Source organism: Felis catus, chromosome B3 (genome assembly GCF_018350175.1).
Source record: "Felis catus isolate Fca126 chromosome B3, F.catus_Fca126_mat1.0, whole genome shotgun sequence".
Classification (NCBI taxonomy): Eukaryota; Metazoa; Chordata; class Mammalia; order Carnivora; family Felidae; genus Felis; species Felis catus.
In genome coordinates, this window is record NC_058373.1 from 4476581 (window position 1) to 4502562 (window position 25982).

The 25982-nt window shown below is 44.7% G+C and overlaps 1 protein-coding gene across 3 annotated transcripts in view; it reads right to left on the minus strand.

Annotated features, from left to right (window-relative positions):
- Positions 1 to 25982, minus strand: part of PDE8A (phosphodiesterase 8A) — a 153820-nt gene that overhangs the window by 52105 nt on the left and 75733 nt on the right. For all 3 annotated transcript variants that reach the window (XM_023254886.2, XM_023254885.2, XR_006598806.1), the window contains exons 4-6: positions 20895 to 20951; positions 20012 to 20066; positions 13071 to 13159 (exon numbers count right to left, since the gene is read on the minus strand). In XM_023254886.2, coding sequence (XP_023110654.1) covers positions 13071 to 13159; positions 20012 to 20066; positions 20895 to 20951 — 201 coding nt within the window. The remainder of the gene's footprint in view (positions 1 to 13070; positions 13160 to 20011; positions 20067 to 20894; positions 20952 to 25982) is intronic.

The following is a 25982-nucleotide window of genomic DNA, read 5'->3' on the forward strand; positions in this document are numbered from 1 at the left end:
GAATACACGCCAGGGTTGGATCGCAGCCGTTCACCAGCTCCAGGACCCTGGGTGTGTGACTGAACCTCCTGAGTCTCCCTCCTCCCCATCTGAAGAGTCCAGAATCCTGCATAGAGCCTGGCAGAAAGGGGGCAGTCAACCTTTTGTAGCTATTATTTTACCTTTTTTATGTAAAAAAGAATATGTATTTGGAATGAAGAAATAACAGCAACTTACAAACTTCAAAAGATGATAAACAGGAAAATCATCCCAATATCCAGAAAAATAACCATGCCGTTAACCCGTGCACAAGGCAGGGGTTAGGGGCACTGACCCCGTTGAGTCAAAAATCTGCACGTAACTTTTGAGTCCCCAGAAACTTAAGTACTAACAGCCTACTATAGACCAGAAGCCTTACTGATAATACAACCAGTCAATTAACACAGATTTTATATGTTATATGTATTATCCACTGTGTCCTCACAATAAGGTAAGCTAGAGAAAAGAAAATGCTATTAAAAAATCATTAAAAAAGGGAGCGTGGGTGGCTCAGTCAGCTAAGCATCGGACTCTAGATTTCAGCTCAGGTCATGATCTCGCAGTTCGTTAGTTCGAGCCCTGCATTGGGCTCCATACTGGCAGTGTGGAGCCTGCTTGCGATTCTCTTTCTCTCTCTCAGAATCAACTTAAAAAATACAAATAAAAAGATCATAAGGAAGAGAAAATACATTTCTAGTACTGTGTTTCTTGAAAAAAGACTCTCTACATAAGTGAACCCGTGCAGTTCAAACCCATGTTGTTCAAGGGTTGGCTGTATTTCTATTAACAAACCACCTGATCCATGTCTGTAAGACATCTTCCCTATATATTTGGCAACATAATCTTTGATTGCCTATTCATATCACAATATAATCTTTATAGAGCTACCAGGAAATAATTCAGTCTTTTCAAACTGAAGTGTAATTTACATATAATATTCTGCTAGCTTCACATGTAAAATACAGTGATTCGACCTTTGTATCCATTGCAAACTGATCACCAGGGCAAGTCTAGTTATCATCTCTCACCATACAAAATTCATACGATATAGCTGCCTCCTCAGCTACCACATCTTTATCCATTTACCTATCGATGGACACTGGGGTGGCTTCCATGATTTGGCTACTGTAAATTATGCTGCAGGAAACACAGAAGTGTATATATCTTTTCTAATTAGTATTTTTGTACTCTTTGGGTCAATACTCAGTAGTGGAATAATTGGCTCATAGGGTAATTCTATTTTCAATTTTCTGAGGAACCTCCATACTGTTTTCCAGAGTGGCTACACCAGTTTGCATTCCCAGCAACAGTGCACGAGGGTTCCTTTTTTTTCCACGTCCTCGCCAACACTTGTCGTTTCCTGTGTTTTTTATTTTGGCCATTCTGACAGGCGTGAGGTGATACCGCATTGTGGTTTTGATTTGCGTTTCCCTGCTGATGAGTGATGTTGCACATCTTTTCAGGTGTCTGTTGGCCATCTGTAGATCTTCTTTGTTTAAAAAAAATTTTTTTTAATGTTTATTTTTGAGAGAGAGAGAGTAAGCACAGGGGAGGGGCAGAGAGAGAGGGAGACACAGAATCCGAAGCAGGCTCCAGGCTCTGAGCTGACAGCATAGAGCCCGACGTGGGGCTTGAACTCATGAACTGCATGATTATGACCTGAGCTGAAGTTGGACACCCAACCGACTGAGCCACCCAGGCACCCCTGTAGGTCTTCTTTGGAGAAATGTCTGTTCGTGTCTTCTGCCCATTTTTTAAGTATGTGTTTTTCTTTTGGTGTTGAGGTCTTTTCATCAGTGTGTATTCTTGCTCCCTTTGTTGTAGATTAGCTGACCATATAAGGATAGGTTTATTTCTGGGCTCTGTATTCTGTTGCACTGATCTAGAGGTCTATTTTTGTGCGAGTACCACACTGTTTTGCTTACTACAGTTCCGTAGCGTATCTTGTTACCTGGGATTGTGATACCTCCGGTTTTATTCTCTTTCAAGACTGCTTTGGCTTTTTGGGGTCTTTTGTGATTCCATACAAATTTTAAGATTGTTTGTTCTAGATCTTCTATGAAAATGCTGTTGGCATTTTGATAGGGATGGCATTACATCTGTAGGCAGCTTTGGATGGTATGAATATTTTAACAATATATGATCTTCCAATCTGTGAGCATGGAATATCTTTCCATTTGTGTCATCTTCAATTTCTTTCATCCATGTTTTAAAATTCAATATAGGTCTATCACCCCTTGGTTAAGTTTGTTCCTAGGTATTTAATTCTTTTTGGTGCAATTATAAATGCAATTGTTTTCTTAATTTCTCTTTCGACTACTTCATTATTAGCATATAGAAATGCAATGGATTTTTTTTATATTGATTTTTTATCCTGTGACCTTATGGAATTCATTTATTAGCTCTAGTAGTTTTTTGGTAGAGTCTCAAGGGTTTTCTATATATAGTATCAAGTCATCTGCAAGTAGTTGAAAGTCCTACTTCCTTCTTACCAATGTGGATGCCTTTATTTCTTTTTGTTGTCTGACTGCTATGGCTAGGGCTTCCAGTAATAAAAGTGATTAAGAGCAGACATCCTTGTCTTGTTCCTGATCTTAGGAGAAAAGCTCTCAGTCCTTCACTATTGAGTATGAAGTTAGCTGTGCTTCTTCATATATGGCCTTTATTATGTTGACGTATGTTCCCTATAAACATAATTTGTGGAGGTTTTTATCACAAATGGATGTTGGCAAATGCTTTTTCTGCATCTACTGAAATGACCATATGGTTTTTATCCCTTCCCTTGCTGATGTGATGATGTATCAGACTGATGCATTTGTGAAGACTGAACCACCCTTGCAACTCAAGATAAATCCCACTTGGTCTTGGTAAATGATTTTCTTTAATGTATTGTTGGATTTTGTTTGCTAACATATTGTTCAGAGTTTTTACATCTATGTTCACCGAGATATTGTCTTAATAGTTCTTTTTTTTTTTTTTTTTTTTTTTTTGTGGTGTCTTTATCTAGTTTTGGCATCAGGGTAACGCTGGGCTCAGAGAATGAATCTGGAAGCTTTCCTTTCTCTTCTATTTTTTGGAATAGTTTGAGAAGAATAGGCATTCACCATTTTCATAGAATTTACCTGTGAAGCCATTTGGTTCTAGATTTTCTGTTTGCTGGGGGTTTTTTGACTAGCGATTCAATGTTATTGCTAATCTGTCTATTCAAATTTTCTAATTCTCCTGGTCCAGTTCTGGGAGGCTACACGTGTCTAATAATTTGTCTATCTCTTCTAGGTTGTCCAATTTGTTGGCATATAATATTTCATACTCTCTTATAATGCTTTGTATTTGTGTTGGTTGTTATTTCTCTTCATTTTAAAATAAAAAATTTTTAAATTATTTATTTTGGAGAGAGAGACAGACAGAGAGAGAGACACACACACACACACGCAAAGCATGAACAGGGGAGGGGCAGAGACAGAGGGAGACACAGAATCTAAAGCAGGCTCTAGGCTCTGAGCTGTCAGCACAGAGCCTGACATGGGGCTGGAACTCATGATCCACAAGATCATGACCTGAGCCAAAGTTGGATGCTTAACTGACCGAACCACCCAGGCACCCCTCTCCTCTTCAATTTTTTTAAATGTTTATTTATCTTTGGGGGGGAAGGGCAGAGAGAGAGGGGCACACAGAATCCAAAGCAGGCTCCAGGCTCTGAGCTGTCAGCATGGAGCCCAACGCAGGGCTTGAATCACACAAACTGCGAGATCCTGACCTGAGCCTAAGTCAGACGCTTAACTAACTGAGCACCCAGGCGCCCCTCCTCTTTCTTCACTTAAAAAGAAAAAAAAAAGTTATTTATTTATTTATTTAGAGAGAGAGAGAATGCATGAGCAGGGCAGAGGCAGAGAGAGGGGCAAAGAGAGAATCCCAAGCAGGCGCCATGCTGTCAGTGCAGAGCCTCACATGGGGCTCGATCTTGCAAATGGTGAGATCATGACCTGAGCTGAAATCAAGAGTCAGCCACTTAACCAACTGAGGCACCCAGATGCCCTCTTCATTTTTTTTTCTTTCTTTCTCTTCTTTCATTTCTGATTTTGTTTGAGTCCTCTGTGTTTTTTTGTTTGTTTGTTTGTTTTTGATAAGTCAGGCTAAATGTTTATCAATTTTATTCATCTTTTCAAAGAACCAGCTTCTGGTTTCATTGATCTGCTCTCCTAGTTTTTTTTTGTTTTTTTTTTTTTTAAGTTTCTATTTTGTTTATTTCTGCTCTAATCTTTATTATTTCCTTCCTTCTGCTGTTTTGGGGTTTTGTTTGTTCTTTTTTTTTTTCCGTAGCCCCTTCACGTGTAAGGTTAGGTTAATTTGAGATTTTTCTTGCTTCTTGAGGTAAGCCTGTATTGCTATAGACTTCCCTTTTAGAACCCAAAGATTTTGGACCATTGTGTTTTCATTTTCATTTGTCTCCATGCATTTTTTAATTTCCTCTTTGATTTCTTAGTTGACCCATTCATTGTATGAATAGCATGTTATTGAACGTCCATGTATTTGTATTCTTCCAGATTTTCTCTTATGGTTGATTTCCAGTTTCATAGTGCTGTGGTGGGAAAAAGATGCATGGTATGACTTTCATCTTTTTGAATTTGTTGACACTTGATTTGTGGCCGAATATGTGATCTATTCTAGGCTGAATATGTTACATATGCACTTGAAAGAGCATGTGTATTCTGCTGTTTTAGGAGGGCATGTTCTGAGTATCTCTATTAAATTCATCTGGTCCAGTGTCTCATTCAAAGTTTGTTTCCTTGTTGATTTTGTTTAGATGAGTTGTCCATTAATGTGAGTGGGGTAGTAAAGGCCCCTACCATTACTGTAATACTATCAACTACTTCCTTTATGTTTGTTATTAACTGCTTTATGTATTTGGGTGCTCCTATTTTGGGTGCATAAATATTTACAATCATTCTTTCTTCTTGTTGGATTTTCCCCTTTATGTCTTCTTCTGTGTTCTTGTTACAATCTCTGTTTTAAAGTCTATTTCGTCCAATGTAAGTATTGCCATTGGCTTTCTTTTCACTTCTATGTGCATGATAAATGTTTTTTTAATTTTTATTTATTTTAAATTTATTAAAAAAAATTTTAATATGAAATTTATTGTCAAATTGGTTTCCATACAACACCCAGTGCTCACCCCAACAGGTGCCCTCCTCAATGCCCATCACCCATCCTCCCCTCCCTCCCACCTCCCATCAACCCTCAGTTTATTCTCAGTTTTTAAGAGTCTCTTATGGTAAATGCTTTTCTATTCCTTTGCTTTCAACCTGCAGGTGTCTTTAGGTATGAACAGAGTCTCTTGGGTGCAGTATATGGATGGGTCTTGCTTTTTTATCCATTCTGTCACCCTGTCTTTTCATTGGAGCATTTAGTCCATTTACATTCAAAATAATTATGGATTTATTGCCATTTTGTTACTTGTTTCAAGGTTGTTTTTGAAGCTCTCTGCTCCTTTCTTCTCTCTCGTCTTTCACAGTTTGCTTTCTTTAGTGATATACTTTGATTCCTTTCTCTTTATTTTTTGCATATCTATTTTTGATTTGTACTGGTTTTTTGTCTGTGGTTACCATTGGGTTTACAAATAACATCTTATACATATAGCACTCTATATTAAGCTGATGGTCACCTAAGTTTAAACCCATTCTTTACTAGTCTCTCACCTCACACTGATAAAAAGCCATTTTGACAGGTGTGAGGTGACATTTCATTATGGTTTTGCATTTCATTGAGGGTTAGTGATCTTGACCACCTTCTCATGTGCCTATTGGCCGTCTGTTTTCTTGAACAAAATGTCTCTTATGATCCTCTGACCAATTCTTAATCAGTTTTTTTTAAGTTAGTATGAATTCTTTATACATTTTGGATATTAACTCTTATTGGATATATGATTAGAAAATATCTCCCATTCAGTAGGTTGACTTTTCACTTTGTTGATGGTTTCCTTCTCTGTGCAGAAGCTTTTTAAGTTTGATGTAGTCTCATTTGTTTATTTTTGCTTTTTTTTTGCCCTTGCCTTTGGAGTTTGAGGGCCCCCTCCTCCCCCCAAAAAAAAGAAGAAGAAAAAGAAAAACTCACTAAAACCAATGTCAAGGAGGTTGCTACCTATGTTTTCTTCTATGAATTTTATGGTTTCAGGTCTCACATTCAAGTCTTTAATGCATTTCGAGTTAATTTTTGCATATGGTTGAGACAGTGGCCCAGTTTCATTCTTGTGCATTTAGCTGTCCAGTTTTCCTACCACTGTTTTAAAAACTTTCCTTTCCCTACTGTACATTCTAGCCTCTTTTGTTGATTAACTGGCCAGATGAACATGGGTTTATTTCTGGGATCTCTATTCTATTCCACAGACTTTGTGTCTGGTTTCATTCCAGTACCATACTGTTTTGATTACTGTAGGTATGCAGTATCATTTGAAATCAGGAAGCATGATACCTCTAGCTTTCCTTCTCAAGATTGCTTTGGCCGTTCAGTCTTTTGAGCTTTCACATAAGCTTTTAGGATTATTTGGTCTAGTTCTGTGAAAAATGCCATCGGAATTTTGATAGGGACTATCCTGAATTTGCAGACTGCTCTGGGTAGTATGGGCTTTTTAACAATATTAATTATTCCAACCCATGAGCATGGTATATTTTTCCATTTATTTGTGTCATCTCCAATTTCTTTTATCAATGTCTTAATAGTTTGCAGTGCACAGGTTTTTCATCTCCTTGGTCAAATTTATCCCTAGGTATTTTATTCTTTCTGATATAATTATAAATGGGACTATTTTTCTTTCTGATAGTTCTTTGTTAGTGTATAGAAATGCAATGGATTTTTGTATATTAATTTTGCATCCTGTAACCTTACTGAATCACTTATTAGTTCTGATTGCTCTTTGGTGGCATTTTTAGGATTTTCTACATATAGTATCATTTTATGTGCAAACAGTGACAGTTTTACCTTTTCCCTTCCAATTCGGATGCCTTTTATTTCTTTTTCTGCCTAAATGCTCTGGCTAGAACTTCCAATACTATATTAAATTAAAGAGGGGGTGGGGCGTTCTCGTCCTGCTCCTGATCTTAGAAGAAAAGCTTTCAGCTTTTCACTACTGAGTATGGCGTTATCTGCGAGTTTGTCATCTGTTATCTTTCTTACACTAAAGTATGTTTCCCCATACCCACTTCGTAGACAGTTTTTATCATGAATCGATGTTGTACTTTGTCAGATGCTTTTTCTACATCTATTGAGATGATCATAGGATTTGTAGCTTTCACTTGGTTAATGTGGTATATACCATGTCGATTGATTTCCAGCTGTTGAACCATCCCCAGAACAAATGCCAATGATCCTTTTAATGTACTGAATTCAGTTTGCTAATATTTTGTTGAAGATTTTTGCATCTATGTTCATCAGGAATACTGGCCTGTCATTTTACTATTTTGTGGCATCCTTGTCTGGTTTTGGTAATGCTGGCCTCATAAATTGGGTCTGGAAAAGTTCCCTCCTCTTCTGTTTTTGTTTGTTTGTTTGTTTGTTTATTTTTGGAAGAGTTTGAGAAGGACTGGTGTTAATTGTTCTTTGAATTTGTGGTTGATTTCACCAGTGAAGCCATCTGGCCCTGGACTTTTGTTGTTGGGAAGCTTTTCATTACTGATTCAATCTCCTTACTAGTAATTGGTTTATTTAGATTTTCTCTGTCTTCATGATTCAGTCTTGAAAGATTTAATGCTTCTAGGAATTTATCAATTTCTTCCAATTTGTTGACATATAACTATACACAGTTGTCTCTTATAATTGTTTGTGTTTCTGTGGTGTCTGTTGTAAGTTCTCCTTTCATCTCTGATTTTATTTATTTGAGCCCTTTCTTGGTGAGTCTAGCTAAATGTTTGCCAGTTTTATCTTTTCAGTGAACCAGCTCTTAGTTTCACTGAGTTTTTAAAATCTCTATTTATTTATTCTGCCCTGATTATTATTTCCTTCCTTCTACTAACGTTGAGCTTTGTTTGTTCTTCTTCTAGTTCCTTTAGATGGAAGGTTATTGTTTGAGATTTTTCTTGTTTCTTGAGGTAGGCTTGTATTGTTATGAACTTTCCTCTTAGAACCACTTTTGCGCATCCCACAGATTTTGGTACGTTGTATTTCTTTTTTCATTTGTCCCTGAGCATTTTAAAAAATTCCTCCTTTGATTTCTGATGGCCCACTGGCTGTTCAGTAACATGTTGTTTTATTCTCTACATTTTTGTGGTTTTTCCAGTTTTCCTCTTGTAATTGATTTCTGGTTTCATACCACTGTATGTAGTTGGAAAAGATGCTTGCTATGATTTCAATCCTGTTGAAAGTATTGAGACTTCTTTTGTGGCCTAACATGCTCCATCCTGGAGAATGCTGCATGTGCACTTGAGAAGAAGGTGTATCTTGCCTGTTTTTTGGATCAAACGTTCTGTGTGTATCTATTAACTTCATCTGGTCTAAAGTATTGTTCAAAGCCAACATTTCCTTATTGTGTTCTCTGTGTGAATGATCTATCCACTCATTTAAGTGGGGTGTTAAAGCCCCCTACTATAATTATATTGTCAATTTCTCCCTTTACATCTGTTAATATTCGCTTTATATACTTTGGTGCTTCTATGTTGGATGCATATATATTTATAAGTGTTTTATCTTCTTGCTTGGTTGACCTCTTTATCATTAGGTAATGCCCTTCTTTTTCTTTCATTACAGGCTTTATTTTAAAGTCTATTTTGTCTCATATGAGTGTAGTTACAACGGCTTTTTGTTTCCAGCTTGTATCTTTTTCCATCTCTCCCCTTTCATTCTGTGTGTGCCCTTACTTCTGACGTGAGTCTCTCGTAGGCAGGCACACAGATGAGTCTTTTTAAAAATGTTTAATGTTTTTTATTTTTATTTTATTAAAAAAGCTTAAGTTTGAGAGAGAGAGAGAGAGAGCGCGCGCGCACGCACACACGAGTGGGGGGGGGGGGGCGGGCAGAAAGAGAATCCCAAGCAGACTACGCACTGTCAGCCCGGAGCCCGATGTGGGGCTCAAACTCACAAACCACAGATCATGACCCGAGCTGAAACTAAGAGTCGGATGTTTAACCAACTGAGCCACCCAGACACCCTTCAATTAATTTTTAATTCAAGCACAATGTCTTTTGATCAGAGAATTTAGTCTATTTACATTCAAAGTAATTACTGATAGGTATGTACTTACTGCCATTTTGTTAACAGTTTTCTGGATGTTTTTGTAGTTCCTCTCTGTTCCTTTCTTCTCTTTCTCTTTCTTTCTGGTTTGAGAACTTTATGTTACGCTTAGATTTCTTTCTCATTTTCTTTTGTGTATTTGCTCTACGATTCGCTTTGTGGTTACTCTGAGGATTCACGTATATTGTCCTATGTATTTAACAGCTATTCTAAGTTGACAGCAACTTAAATTTGAACATATTCCAAAAATACATTTTTACTAACCCCTCCATTTTGTTTTTGATGTCACGTTTTACACGGTTTTATTTTATATATCCCTTAATTATTGTAACTTAATTTTACTACTTTTGTCTTTTGAGCTTCGTACTAGCTGTAGAAGTGATTAATCTGCTACTTTTACTGTATGTTTACCTTTTCCAGTAACATTTTTACTTTCGTGTGTTTTCTTGTTAATTAGTGCCATTTCTTTTCAGCTTAAAGGTCAGCAGATTTTTTGCCGAAACTTTGCAGGCCAGACATATTCAAACTGCTAAAAGGGAAAAACCTGCGCCCGAAAATACTCTACCCGGCAAGGCTATCATTCAGAATAGTTGGAGACACACAGAGTTTTCCAGATAAGCAAAAAGCTAAAGAAGTTCATCACCACTAAATCAGCCTTACAAGGAATGTTAAAGGGACTTCTTTAGCTGAAAACGAACTGTACTATTCTGTTTAAAGTTATACCATAATTTATTCAACCAATGCCCCCCATGATTGCACATTTAGGTTGCTCTCAATTTAGTTCTCTCATATGCCTCAGAAGATGATGAAAAAATGAAAGCAACTGCCTACTTGTTCATAAAGTGCAAAGATAACATTAAGGAAATTAACAAGAGCAATGCTTTGACGTTGTTCCTGGTATTAATAAAATATCACTAAACAAGACGAAGCAGCTTAGCCAATAAAAATTAGCTTTCGTGTTTTGAAATATAAAAATCAAGTGGTGTTGTGAATTATACACCAATAAATTTGTTACTAAAAATTTGTTTTAATGAGAAGTAAGTTCTCACCTCTGATATAACAAGTTTGGAGGAAATGGATCTGTGAGAAGCCCTACTCGGTTTTAACATTCTTTTTCCAATTTTTGCAGATTTGGTAAATAAAATATAACAGATCATTCTCATTTTCATTTATGTGATTACTAGTAAAGCCAAACGTCTGTCTGCCCACCCTATGTGTTACAGATATATCCTCCCCAGAATGTTATTTATCTAAAAATGTAACATTATTTAAGGTTTTTTAAAAAACTGTGGACAAGCTGGGGTGCCTGGGTGGCTCAGTCAGTTGAGTGTCCGACTTTGGCTCAGGTCATGATCTTGTGGTTCACGAGTTCGAGCCCTGCATTGGGCTCTGTGCTGACAGCTCAGAGCCTGGAGCCTGCTTTGGATTGTGTGTCTCCCTCTCTCTCCGCCCCTCCCCAGCTTGTACTCTGTCTCTCTCTCTCAAAAATAAATGGAACATTAAAAAAAATTTGTTTTTAGTTGTAGACCAGCTTAACACTTTTATGTTGTTTAATCTGACTCTCCTCCTTTACCCAATCTGGCTTTTATGCCATGCTGAATTAAAAAAAACTTCACCATCCAATTACATATGTTCGCTTATATTTTTAGTACTTATGTGGCCCTACTTTTAACATCAAGTCTTTAAGTCACTGGGATTTATTTCGGGGTTGGGTGTGAGATCAAGATATAACTTAATTTTCTTTCCAGACCGTTAACAAGTTGTCACAATTCTGTTCACTAAAAAGTCTGCCCTTTTCCATGTTGACTTAAATTGCCATGTTGATCATATGCTAAATTCTTCAATATACTCAAGTCTATTTCTACACTTTACATTCCAGTTTAATGATCTAGCAGTAACACAAAGGCGCTGTTACAGCTTGTTAGTGCATTTGAACATCCGGCAGAACAAGTCTCTATTTCTCTTAGCTCTCTAGCCCCACATCTCCACACTCCCCTTCATATTTTTATACTGCCCTTGATAATGGACTTCTCCCTTTGGCTGTCGGCTGGTGCAGAGAACAAAGCAGGCCATGATGACACGCGGGGACAGAGAGGTAAGCAGTGGATGTACCACAGACAGCTGTGCAGCCATATCTTAGAGTTTGGACTTTATCTTGAAGGCAGTGGGGAGGTGCAGAGCCGAAGCACACTCAGGGTTAGGTGTGGCTGTGGCGTGGAGAACGGACAAGGAGGAGCCAAGAAAGGTGCAGGGAGACTGACGGTTCAATGATCCAGGTAAGAGAAGAGAGTGGCCTAAAGAGGAAGATGAGCAGGCTATTCCACAGATGCTCAGGAAGCAAAATCATTAGGACTTGGTGAGTGACCGGAGTTGGGGACTTGTGAAACAGACATGGTGGTTTCCGTCTAGGACCACAGGGGAGACGATGGCTGGGTTCACTAAGCTAAGGTATTCACGAAGAAAAGGTCAGAGGTTACAGTTAGACTTAGAAATGGAGGACAGACAACGATTGCGGTTTTGAAAACACTGATCACAACCTCAAGGATTATCTGCGCCGTTTGCGCCTGTGAGATCTCGGATCTGAGTCAGTTCATCTCCCTGGGTGTCAGTTTCTGTACTCTGGTTGGAGAAACTAAGCTCTATCACCACCTACTGCTCCAAAATTCCACTTTCCTCTCTGAGAGGCCAGTAGCCTAGTTCACTGCAGGAAGGCTGTGGCCAGTCTGTGTCCGCAAGAGAGGGATGAACAGGCCTAAACCTGGCCATCCACCTCAAGTGTCCCGGCAAAACCTGGCAATAAGCCTCTCCTTTGTACGCTTCACTAGCCTCAAACATGTCTGCTCACCAAAACTTCTCTGCTACCTGACTTCATTTCATCTATGAAGTATTTTCCTTGCCTGCGTGTGGAGCCCCCGGTGCTGGCCCTACTGATCTTTGTACTCCAAGCCCTGACCCCTTATCTCTGCCTTATGCATATCCAAACAGGGTGATCTCATGCTCTCTCTTTGGTCCCGGGAATATTAAAGAACAGTAGACCACCCAAGGAAGAAACCTAGTTTGACAAAGAGCTGCTAACTTTTTTTTCTTGCCAACCTTGTATAATTTTACTATTTTTTTTTGCTTTTCCTATTGTACAAGGAACTAGGTTTCTACTCTTTTCACTTAAAAACCAAAAACTGGGGGCGCCTGGGTGGCGCAGTCGGTTAAGCGTCCGACTTCAGCCAGGTCACGATCTCGCGGTCCGTGAGTTCGAGCCCCGCGTCAGGCTCTGGGCTGATGGCTCAGAGCCTGGAGCCTGTTTCCGATTCTGTGTCTCCCTCTCTCTCTACCCCTCCCCCGTTCGTGCTCTGTCTCTCTCTGTCCCAAAAATAAATAAACGTTGAAAAAAAAAAAAATTAAAAAAAAAAAACAAACCAAAAACTGTTTATCAAGAGCAAATTCCAAATGTCTATTTGTGGAGAAGAAAACATGTCACCTGCCAGAGATAACCAATATTAGTAGGTCGGGTGTGTGTATATATTACAAGTTTTTTTTTTTCCCCTTAAAAAAGTAGACAGATAATTCAGTACATCCCTTCGTAGACTGCTTTTTCATTTGCTATTTTTTTGGAGCCCTGGCTTTACATGTGTCTCCCATCGCTAATGTGACCGACCGCTCATTAGCCATCCAGGCAGACTCCAAGAGTCCATATAAAGAGAGTTGCCAGGCCACCACCCCATCCCATTTCAGCAGGAGGTCAGTTAGCGCCGAAAGGCAGCTGCCCACAGCCGAAGACCTCACTTGCAACGCTGCCCTGAGTGGTGCGGTGGGCGTTCCAGAAACGGCAGAGTTACCTGAGTTTCAGCTGGGACCGCACCTCTCCGAACTCCAGCTGGAGCAGTTCGTTGTAACAGGCCATGAGGCTGGGGTTTTCCACATACCTCTACAAAGAGAAGGGGGATTTCGTGGATAAACAAATGTGCATCTTGAAGTTATTATTGACTATCAGGAAAAATTCTTTTCACAGACTTCTCACGTGGGTCACTGAAACCTAAAAAGACACGTTATCTTTAATGATGAAACAGGAACTGAGAGGTGAAAATCTGAGTACCAAATTAGCTTTTTTAAAAAAATAAGTTTTTTTGAGAGAGAGAAAGAGACAGAGGGTGTGTGCGAGGGGCAGAGAGAGAGGGAGGGAGAATCCCAAGCAGGCTCCATGTGAGCCTGTGACCTGAGCTGAAATTAAGAGTCAGAGGTGAGCTACCCAGGCACCCCAGGTACCAAATTCACTTTTAAGAAGACAGGGCTTGGGCACCTGAATGGCTCAATCAGTTGAGCCTCTGACTCTTGATTTCGGCTTAGGTCATGATCCCACGATTTATGAGATTAAGCCCTGCATCAGGCTCTGCCCTGACAGCATGGAGCCTGCTTGGGATTCTCTCTCTCCCTCTCTCTCTGCCCCTCCCCTGCTCATGTGCTCACTCTTTCTCTCTCTCAAAATAAATAAATACACTTAAAAAAAAAAAAGAAGAAGAAGAAGACCAGGCTTAAAAAGGCTTTGTTTGAGCAAACAGGATTTTGCTTATCTGCGTGGCACTATCAGAGGCTAGAATATGCAGAAGGAAGAAATTCATTTAACCGAAGTCCTAATTTATATTAACTTCTAGAGTACATTCACTTAGTCAAGCACAGTATGCTGTCCTCTTTAAAGTCGCTCAAGCCCACAGTCAGCAAACACACACTTGCACTTCTCTGGGCACCTGCGTCTCACAAAGGTAACCCCCACCCGGCAACGTGTTCCTACACTCACCTCAGTCAAGCCACTGAAGGAGGGCCCTCCACAGCACAGGTGCTGGCTTTGCCCAGTAGCCTTACTGCCGTGGACAATCTCTACCTCGTGCAATAACCTCTACATGATAGAAACACCTCACCACAAAGCTAGGAGCATGAGGAGCACGCACCCATTCCGCCACCAAGTTATGTATTCCACAAAGACATCTTTAGAGGTCACTGTGTCCCGTCACTTAGTTCCATTCGGGCGGAAGAAACATCGGGGAACATTACTCACTCCTGTTTCTGTGACCAGGTCTTGCTTTCACCTGCTCGATGCATAGATGACACTCTGCTGGCCGAGGACAAGGCTGAGGCCGAAGAGGCAGGGCCGGACCTGTGCAGGCCACCACCTCCAAGCCAAAGCCAGACCAACCTGGGACATGGGCCTTTCATGGAGCTCCTGCCTCTGCCCCAGTGAAGGTGCATAGAAGACCAATAGCCCTCTGTTTAAACAGTGATCAGGGTCTTGTCTGAGCATCATGCAACCTAATCAATCCAGCCCCGGGTTCGTGCCTTATAAGCTGTATGACCCTAAACGAGGCACCCGGGCCCGCTCTGCTCTTGCACAACAAGCCTATCCTGCTCCTACCCGCTGCAGGTGACCGTGAGGACCAAGTGAGGTGGAGGGAGAGAGCACTCTAACCGCAAACCACTGCATGACCACAGAGCACGGTGATCGCCATCCCCAGGAGGGGAGGGGAGGGAGGAGCAAGCCACGCTGGCCGTGGGCACCCTGGTCCCTATCCCACAGGCCAGAACACAGCCCCTCTCACCGCAGAAGCATGAGAGCGGTGCCCCACCTACAGCACTCGCCCACCGGGAGAGGAGTGTGCTGGGCCTGCCGTGCATTCCTCGGTCAGCCCTGACTCCACGGAACACCCAAGAATGCCGTCCACCTGCACAGGTACCTGGTGCCGACTGGGCGGGAACAGGGAGGAAACTCCTGGGCACAGGGCCTGTGCCACCGCCAGCAGACACGGGTTGGGGCCCTGAGCTGTCCAGGGGCCTGGCTGGCCTCACCTGCTCTGCACGTGAGATCCTGGGACATGGAGACACGTGTATTTATAAACGGCCTTCCAGGGATGCAATGAGACTTTTCACTGGGTGTGAACATAAATGTCCAAACTTCTAAGGCAGGCGTCAAAAGTTACAAAATGGGCACGTGGGACCAAACGTACAGCAACCTGCCCCTGCTGTCTGCACCTCCCCCACTAACCCCTGCTCTAAACATCCCGTCTTTCCCACCCTTCTCCAACTTCCACGTGTGTCGCAAGGATTCCACAGGGCATGGAGGGTGGAGGAGGGCACCGGGTCAGGGGGTGCTTGGGGAACAGGCCGTCATCCCTACTGCTCCAGCAGCAGCTGGCCTCCTCTCCCCGCCCCGCCCGACCCCAGCGCCTGGGCCACAAACCCTGCAGACCCCTGAGCTGACCCAACCTCGCTTTTCCAGAGCCCGTCACACCCGCCCTGCTGGGCCCCACCCAGGGGTTCTCAAGCCCCGGCTGCCTATTAGAATTACCTGCAATCTTGCCAAATAATAGCAACGGGCAGGCCTCTTCCAACACCACCTGAAAGACACTCTCTGGGGAAGCTCTTCAAGGGATTCTGACGCGCAACCAGTGCTGAGAGACGCCACACCCCAACTTCTCAGTTAGTCAGCAGGGGCTCGGCCACCAAGTCCCACCGAGGAAGCAAGCAGCTCTCCATCCACCCTGAAACCTTGAACTCTGGCTAATCCGCAAAATAGCCGAGTGCCCTCTGAATACCAGAGATCCCACTATGGTGTTGGCTTTCGGGTCTAGGTCTGGCTCAAGCCTCAGAATCACTGACCCCCAGCCACGGGACTTGGGGCAGTCACCTTCCCTCTAGGTCTAGATGCCCTGCTCTGTCACCAGGCACTCAGCCACCTCGGTATCCTGTTGTTACGTGAAGGTACGGGGCTCTCCTTGAAGGAAGATTAGCTTTCGCCTGTGGTCTCTGACGACTGGCCGTCCACTTGAATTCGTCATCTACAAAATGGCGAGCCTGCCGCTAACTCCTGATTTCCCAGGTCACGTACCTCTACAATGACTACCTCAAAGCCTTTGTGCTTAGGGATGTGCACCTAAGCCTGGTTCCAGCAAAGGCTTCAGAGGACACAGTGACCAAGTATGTGGGCGAGAGGGCGGGGACTGTGTGCATCAGCTACTCCTGCATTTTCAAGCCTCATGATAACTTGATTATATTAAGACGAGAAAGGACTGAGGTCTCCTACACCTTCCACCGGGATGCTCTTTCCAGCCCGCAGCTGTGCCAATGTACTTCCTTGTGGAGAACGGCAAACACACATTCCCAACGTGCATCTATGCCCTTTCGAAGAGACCTCATACAAACATAAAAGCTTAAGGGCTCCTGGTGGCTGGAAGAAAAGAATACAAGGCAGGGTACATCGTCTACCCCCGCGTTTCTCTAGAAAGTAGAAGCTTCCAAGCTCCTTGCTAAAAAGGACAGCCAGCTTTGAAGCCCGAAGAGTTATCGTGTAAGTATCTTCAAAGTTAGCTGGGAAAGTTTTTTTTTTCCTTGTATGAATGCTTTCCCAAGTAGGTTGAGAGGACGTGATCTAGGATCCACTAGCGAGAGGTGACCCATCATTTCCAACTTGGGATTCTGTACTTAAAGGAACACTCCCTTTCACACTGGCTGACTTGTTCTCCTACCATTAAAATGAATTACTGGAGGTGAGGGAATGGGAGTAGGTGCCGATATGGGTGTATGTTTTGGGAGTTGTCTTGGGAACCACACAACTATGCAACAATAACAATAATCCAATGTACGCTTTTTGTAGGAAAAAGGCGCGTGTCTAAAGTAAAATGTTAAACTCCATCTATCCGACGTTCATATTGGGGGTTTTCTTAGTCTGCATTTACTTGCCACCCTTGTTCATTTCTTAAGCTTTCATCACTTTGTCTTATAAATGTCACATGGTCGCACTTCTGTAACCCAGTCCAGAAGGCCTTTCACCGGGAGAAACGATCCGTTCACACACGCTTGCTTCTAGCCCTTCTAGCGAGTTGACGACTCGCTCCACACTGCGGCTTCCTCTTCCTCGTGTCAGCCAGTCTGACCAGGCTGCTGTAAATTTCACATTTCCTCTTGTGAATTTGGAAGGCTTGTTAAATCTTTCCGTTTATTACTGGCTGCCTTCCTTTCCACTGACCTCAAAGGCTAACATTGATTTCTTTGCTCTATTTGAAAGCAAGATCCCGATCACCCCCAGAACAGACCATCTCCCAGGGAGCGCATGTTCTAGTCTGCACCTTTCCCACCGACGACAGCTTCAGAATACTTTCACTGCCCGCCCCCTCCCATGTCTGCTAGATAAGGTCCTGAGAACGCTCTTACCCCCACCTCCTCCCCACAAACCCTGAAGATGCCTAAGTTCACTAAGACAGTCGAGAATTTAAATCCTGAGCCATTGTTCAAATTTTTCTTTTGGTACGTCCCTTGCGTTAGAAGAGTATTATATACCCCAGTCTGAGTGTTCCCTTTTGGGCCTGAACAGCATACCTACATAGATCTAGATCTCACCTACATTTCTCACGTTACAGAACCAGAGGCGAAGCTACACTACCCGGCGTTCATGCACACACAGGCGCAGATGGAGGGCAGCAGTAGGCGGGACCCCGCGCTCGGCAGGTTCCCTGCCCACCACTTCCCTCCATTTTATCCTCCCTGCTCCTCAAGTGTCTTGTTCGAGTTCATCTGGTGTCGCAGTGGAGTCCTTTCTCAGTTCTTTGCCTCGGACAGGGCTCCTGGCGGGGGACAGGACTCTCAATTTTACGCCCACCCCCTTTTGCCCTGCAAGGTGACCAAGGAGTTGTCTGGGCGGGACTCTCGGGTGCGGTCCTCCCGCGGTAATATCTCATCAGACCAGGCATTACTATTACTGTTTTATACAGTCAATGTGTGCTTAGATTTACCCCCGTATTCACCATTTTCTTGCTGCTCATTTCTTGGCGTTGCAAGCCTTCCACTTGGGATTCACCTTCCCTCTGCTTGAAGCACCCCCTTTAGCATTTTCTTGTAAGGATCTGCTAGTTGCAAACTCTGTTTTCACATTGCTCAAAGTCTTTATTTCAACTGCATTTTTGGAAGCTATTCATGCTAGGGCTAGTTACTTTCCTTTATCACTCTGCAAGGGTTATTCCTGTATGTTCTATTTTCCGTTTATCACTGCGGAGAAGCTAGCTGATAGTCGTCATTCTTCCGAAGTTCATCTTTCTTCTCTGGCTGATTTTAAGGTCTCTTTCCAGGTGTGACACCGGGGTGGCTCAGTCAGTTGAGTGTCCAACTCGTGATTTTGGCTCAAGTCATGATCCCAGAGTCGTGGGCTCGAACTCCATGCTGGGTCTCGTGCTGAGCATGAAGCCTAAGATTCTCTCTCACCCTCACCCTCTCCCCCGCTCACATTCTCTCTCTCTCTCAAAAAAAAAAAAAAAAAAAAAAAAAAAATCTCTGTTTTGTTTTTTTCACCATGATGTGTCTTCTTTTTTTTTTACTCTACTTCGGATTTGTTGGAATTTTTGAATCTGTGGACCATAATCTTTCATCAGTTCTAGAAAATTCTCTTCCAATACTGCCTCTGCCCCTCTCTCTCTCTCCCGTTCTTCGGGAACCCCAGTTGTATATATGCTAAACTATACAGTCTGTCCTCCACACTTAACTTCCCTAACTTATCTTCTGTTACCGAATCTCTGTGCTACATGCTCTAAGACTTCTTCTGACCCACTAAGTTTTACAAGTTTTCAGTTACATGTGTTCATTTCTCAGAAGTTACTTATGTTCTGCTTAGAATTTGCTGTGCCACTTTTTACGGTTTCCTATTCCCTGCAGACATTTCCAAGATCGTCTTGTCTTTTATTCTTTACATCTAAGCATGACTGCTTCAAAAATCGTGTCTGAGAATTCTGGTATCTGTGGGTCGTGGGGGCCCATTTCTGCTGTCTTTCCCCTACTAGCTCTCACTTGCAGTGCCTCTCCTCCTGTGTGCGTGGAGGGCTGCCTGGGCCCTGGGGCAGTTACTCATGGAGATTCTCTGAGGCCAGAGGAAGATTCTTCTTCCTCTGGGGGGGATCCGTATTTGCTTCTGCCAAATACCTAGGGGTGCCACCTACCACCTAGAACCACTTTAACTAAATTCAAGGCCTGGGGGCGGGGGGGGGGGTCTTAACTACCTCATGGACATAAAATTGGGCCACAAATCTGCCCCAGGATCAGCCATAGGTAAGTTCTCTCCATCATGATTTCCAGGGCTCACTGGCAACCAGCTGACCAAAGCCTTTAGCAGCCTTTTGGCTTAGGGGAGACCAACAGATCAGGGCCTGGGAGGAGAGGGAGTCGTGTTTGGGCTGCCTCATTTCCAGAGTCCTTGCACTGCCTTTAAAGTTGCATGTATACATGTCAGCATTACCAAAACACATCCTATGGCATAACATTTAGAGTAGGTCATTGAAGGAGATTTTATGATGTTTAGATGACTTTAGCAGACACAATTTTGAGAGAACAAAACGTAACGCGTCGTACATTATTAGATTACCAAGTTCTAAAGCTAAACCAAACTGTAACAGCATGAAGACAACACATTTTTTTTTCTTCAAGTGAGTTCAAAACTTTTGCTGGCTCTGAACGGAGATTAAATAATTTCTCGGGGCGCCTGGGTGGCTCAGTCGGTTAAGCGTCCGACTTCGGCTCAGGTCATGATCTCACAGTCATGGTTCAAGCTCCGCGATGGGCTCTGTGCTGACGGCTCGGAGCCTGGCGCCTGCTTCAGATTCTGTGCCTCCCTCTCTCTCTGCCCCTCCCCTGCTCATGCCCTGTCTCTCTGGGTCTCAAAAATAAATAAAAGCATTAAAACAAATTTTAATAAAAAAAAATAATTTCTCAGGCTGAATGATACCTGCATGACAAAGAAATGGGTACGTACCCTTGTAAAGCCAGCAGCAATGAGGGGCATCACAGAGGACTCTTCTCTATCCGTCCTTCAAAAGAACATAGTCAAGGGTTAGAGACAGTTTTTATCAGTAATAGCTCACCTCTTTTACTCACTATTTACACAATACTATGACTATCATATAATGGCAAATACTTTTAGATGCATTAGATTAATATACCAATCAGAAGTGTAAAATTGAAAATAGTTTTCTGTTTTTGTTTCGTAGGTAGCTTTCTGGCAGCATACCATAAAGTCTGAAATATGGAGATCGCACGGACAGCCAGAATACAGGAGTAACCACGTATCTATTTGATATGTAAATATTTTAACTTAAATTCTTCCCTACTTTCTTCTACTTCCAATTTAAAAAAAAAATCTCTTCCCCCCCCCCCACAAACGTTCTAGGAAAAAAATTTAAAGGACAAAGAATTCCTTCTTCTATCTACAAAAATATATAAGCTAAATAACACTTATTTGAATACTGCCCTTCTCCCAGCCTATTTCTGTTCTTTCCTTACCTTCAATTTCAGGATGAAATACAAGATTTCTCCCATCTACGTATGAATCAAATCTTCATAAATACTTGGGAGTTAGAAGGCCCTCAGGAGATGTCCCTGGTAACATTCATACTTTGAGCAATGGAACTCTCTCATGGTCTGCCTATTTCTAAAGTGAACGGCAGTCCCAAATCACAAAACCTTCCACGAGAGCAGAAAGTCCCTCCGTGGAGGTAACTGGCAAGGTAAAGACAGTAAGAAGGAAGAAAAGGCCAAAAAGGTCACACCTGTCACAGCCTACAAGCTGTTAGGCCCCTGCTAAGAGCAAGCAGGACACAGACACCTGAACTTCAACATCAAAACTGGTGACGGCTTACCTGCGTACTACACCAATGATAATTGTGTTTTCGGAGAGTTTTGATGACCTGATAGACCTTTAAAAAACAAACAAACAAATTTTTAAAAAAATGTAAAGTACTTCTTAAAAAAAAATACCCTTAAATTTTGGAAGAACGATCAAAGCTGGGGGGAGGCAGAAGAGGGAGCAGGTCACATTCTGGATTTCCGTTCTTGGCTACTCAATCTTCCTCCCTCAAGGGGACAGGCCCCTACTCCGTGGACGAGTAACCCTAACGCTCACGCAGGACAAACATAACAGCTGCTAGAGACGGTGTGCCTGCTACTTGCTCTGACCTTTGTCAACCTGAGTGTCTCAGGTGGAGAACGTTCCCTACCTCGGGCTTATGTGACAGGGGTTATCGGTCTCTCGCCATCAAAGGGACACGCGAGTACATGTGTGTTACCACACACTGACAGCCGCGGTTACGGTGGGGACGAAGCCCAGAGGCCCGCTCCCTACATCCTCCAGAGAGTTCCTAGGTACAGTGTGGGCAAGAGTGGTAGCCGCAGAATTCAGAAGTAGCAGGATCTCCGAATCCGTCAGAAAGAAGAGACAGAGAAGAATGGAGGACTGGTCAGGAAGAGTAGGGGACGCTGCTCCACCGAAACCCACCCCCCTCCAGAGTAAAAGGCTCCCGGGAGGACCCACTCACCCCTCCTGGAGAAGCAGCCTCCCTGGGATGCACCCCCAGCCAGGAGAGGAGATGATGGGGTGGAATGAACGTGCCCAGGAGAGAAGGCGCTGGGCTGTGCCCCAGCCCTGAGCTCCCCTACCCTGGGGGACGCAGGACCCTGGAGAGGAGCCGTGATGCCACAGGCAGAGGGGACGCGGCCCCGGGCTGGGAGGAAGACACTCACAGCAGACAGGGGCTTCAGCAGAAGAGCAGACCGTTCCCACGCGGCCCCAGCCCCGTCACGGGCATGGTGACCTCCTAGAGAACGTGGGCAGGATGGGACACAGAACGGCCACGACTTACTGCAGGACCTCGCTCCATTGGCTCACAAAACAGAACCACTCCCGGGTCACAGAACACAGAAAACCACTCGAGTGACTTTCTCAATTCTCCCAACGATGGCCCATAACGTAGCCATTCCAGGAGCATCAGAGACGTTAATCAGGCATACACAGTGGATACGTCGGTTTGGCAAACTTTTTCTGTAAAGGGCCAGATGGCAAGTATCTTAGGCTCTGTGAGCCACGCAGACTCTGTCACAACCACTCCACACTGCCCCTGTGGCACAAAAGCAGCCAGAGACGATACAGAAGTGAACGGTGTGGCCGTGTCCCCTCTTGCACAGCCCTGCCCCAGGGCCCCGGGGCCTCGTTTTCTCAAGGAACTGAGGTTGAGGAGGCTGAGCCCAACCTCAGATGCAGACTGCATGTGGGTACGGAGTGGCTCAGGGATGGACACGCAGCTCTAGGGACAAGCCAGTCTCTCTCGGGGGCCGTGCGGCTCACACCTCTCAACATTTCTGCTTTTAGCAGTGTCCACTCTGTTCCTCCAGCTTCCATCTGCCTGTCCGCTCCAGAGCAGGCCAACTGTAATGGCGCCATACGGCTGCTCTATCGGAAGAGCCCCCTCGACAGGTCACCACAGGGTCTGCCACCCAGGTGCCGGTCCCCGGTCCCACCGCGGTCTCCCTGCCTGGAGAACAGCCATGCTCGCCTTCCTGAAGAGGGGGCCATGGAACGGCTGGAGAAGCCTGGAAGGGCGACGGCACAGCAGACACTCACACAGGCAAGGCCAGGTCACCTCTCAAAACTGGGATACTACTGACCTATCACTCATCTTACACAGGGACAGACAGGCACTCACGAATGGTATTTCTGTGACTTCTCAGGACACTGTACTCGTGTTCCTATTTCTGTCTCGTCACAAAGATTTCAAGAAAGAAAAGGCAAATTTAAGTATGTAGCCAGGCATCTCAAACTGGCTCTCACCTTTTTAGAAGAGAAACAGGGACGTGAGTGGTAGAAATAGCAAGCAGGTAAATGTACAGATGAAGTCAGGAAGTAGTTCTGGAACCTACTCCGGATGCAGGAACGAGGGCGGGCACGGGCTCAGGACAAAGCAGAAGGGAAGACCACGTTTACCTGGAAGAAAGCTGACACCTGCCGAGGAGGGCTAACACTGTATGAAATACGTGCACTCTTGCCTTTTTCTGGTCCACAAGGAGGAAGAACTGATTAGAAAATAGAAACGTCAAGGAACCTGGGTTGAAACCTTGACTTCAGAATTCCGGAAAATGAAGAAAGAAACGACTTGACACCATCGTTTACACGCAGACATTAGTAAGGCAGGTCTCAAGAACTCAGGAAAAAGAGAGAGCATGAGTCTATAGCACGAGCTTCTGAAACACCAAGCAAGCACCCTGGGAGGCTCTCAAAACCAGGCTAGCTGGCGCATCACTAGGATTTTACTGGATCGTGCGGAAGAGAAAACTCCAACACGAGTCTTCTCCCGCGTAAAAGATGTGTGGAGGTAGGCAGTCCAGGGCGGTGATGGCTCACTGTGGCACTGGACAGCTGGCTCCTTCTGTCGAGGGGTCCCTATTACCGCCTACACACGGTTCCCTCCTCATGATCCAAGACGGATGCTGCGCTCGGGCCATAGACTCCACATTCCTGACGGCAGGAAGAAGGGCACGCACTCTCCCTCGAAGGATGCTTTCCAGAGGATGCACATGGCATTCCCACTGGCCAGCCGCAGGAAAAGCTTGGGAATGCACGTATTTTCTAGGCAGCCACAGGCCCAGCTCAACGCTAGAAATTCTGTTGTCGGGAAAGAGTAGGCTTAACGTAAGAATACAGCTAAGCCCTTCGAGGAGTTAAATTTGACAAAAGTACAACTCCATTACTCGTACTTCGCCACTGTTCTCTCTGCCACGTGGAACGAATCTCAGATTGAAAATGGCATTTACGACGGTAACCATGAGCCGCAGACCAGGGGGAGTCCGGCACGCCACACGGATTTAATTCCGCTAATGCACGCTGGGTTTCCACGCCCAGCTTTAGTTCCTTCACCTCCCTTCATAAAATCTTCCCTTTCATTACAGAGCCCTGCTCCCGGGGCACAAAAGAATAGTTCTTCGTTTCTTCTGAGTGCACCAGGCATACGTCTTCTGAAAGGTTCTGCAAATTGCTCGTGGCGAGTCATGTTCTCAGTCTCTGAGGCTGTTCTTTCCCCGACCGTTATTTGGCAGCTTTTTACAGGCCCCCACTTCTTTACCCTGTTCGTTCGTCCTTGGACGGAAGTGATACAAGCCCAGGCGCAGAGCCTGCAGCAGAGGGCGCCACAGAAATCTCCCTTGCGCCCCTCGGCCAGGCCCTCAGCGTGAGTGGCCCTCCTGGGATCCGGGGAGCAGACGCGGGGCTCCGAGGGCGCTGCCAGCAGGCAGGCCTGGCTTGGCCGCCCGGGGTGGACCCCTGACTGGCCCTCGCCCGTCCTCTAACCGAACATGAGAACTGGTGCGCTTTGCGGTCGTGAAGCTGCGACACGTGAACGGCCGGTCCCACGCTCCCTAGGCCGCTGCCCTTCCTCACGACACGGCAGAAAATCCCACGTCTCTGCCCTCCTCCTTGGCTCGCAGTCTTGGGTTTCCCGGTGGAGGCAGAAAGGAAAGAATGAAGAGGCAGCAGGGAGTGGGGGGCCGGAGGCAGGGCTCCAGCCGCTCCCAGATGCGGTGGTGCCCCTCTGAGCAGAGCCGTCGGTCTGTCAGCGCAGCTCCAGCACCCCAGGCTCAGCAGAGCCTCCTCCCAGCCGTTCCCTTAGGGCCGTGTGGCCCTGTGGCCTTGGGCTTCGGAGGCTGGAGTGCGCACGAGCTGTCCCCGGGGCAGGACAGGCCTCTCTGTTAGGCCCCGCGGTACGAGGCATACAGGGAATCCCTGCCTCTCTGTTCTCCGGCTTCTGACACACTGATCAGCTGAACTCCGGCCTCTGAACGGCTGCGGTCGCCTTTTATCTGTTACCTTTGTGGGCTTCTGGACAGGAGGCTGAGGAGGCAGTGAAATCAGGTGCGGACAAGACGCCGCCCACAGCCTCACAACTGGTCGACGCGCCTCAGCGCCTTCTGCCCGTCTACGCTGCCCGTCCAGCCGACAGCCCGGATCTCCCACCTGCTCTAGACGCTCCCCTGCACAGACCGAGGCAGTGTCTCAAGTGCCTAGTGGGGGAAGTCTGCGCCCTTGGCTCAGCACCCAAGGCCCTCGTGATGGGGCTCCTGTCTGCTGCTCCAGCCTCGGCTAGAGCCACGTCCCACACCCGCCCGACCGGGCAGCCATCGGGCACTGAGCAGAGAAGCCCTGTATACCTGCCTCTTCCTACACATGAGGCTCCCTCCAGCTGGAATGTTTAAGTTTAAATTCAAGTTAGTTAACAATTAAAAATTGTTTTTAAGTTTAAATTCAAGTTAGTACCGGTTTCAGGGCTAGGACCCAGCGACCCATCCCCTCCGTGCAATACCCAGCGCTCCTCCCAGCAGGTGCCCTCCTTGATGCCCATCCCCCCTCCCCCCTCCCCTCTATCAACCCTCTGTTTGTTCTCTGTATTTAAGAGTCTCTTACGGTTTGCCTCCCTGTTTTTATCTTAGTTTTCCTTCCCTTGCCCTGTGTTCATGTTTTGTTTCTTAAATTCCACGTGTGAGTGAAATCTGATACTTGTCTTTCTCTGACCGACTTATTTCACTTAGCATAATACATTCTAGTTAAATCCACGTTGTTGCAAATGGCAAGATTTCATTCTTTTTGATTGCTGAGTAATATTCCAGAGTATGTGTGTGGGGGGGAGGGTTGTGTGTATACACACACACACACACACACACACACACACACACACACACACACCACATCTTCTTTATCCATTTATCAGCCGATGGACATTTGGGTTCTTTCATAATTTGGCTATTGTTGATAGTGCTGCTGTAAACATTGGGGTGCATGTGTCCCTTTGAATCAGCATTTTTGTATCCTTTGGATAAATACCTAGTAGTGCAATTGCTGGGTCGTACAGTGGTTCTATTTTCTGCCTTTCTTTCTTCTTCTCAAAACTCCTGCTCATCCTTCAGGA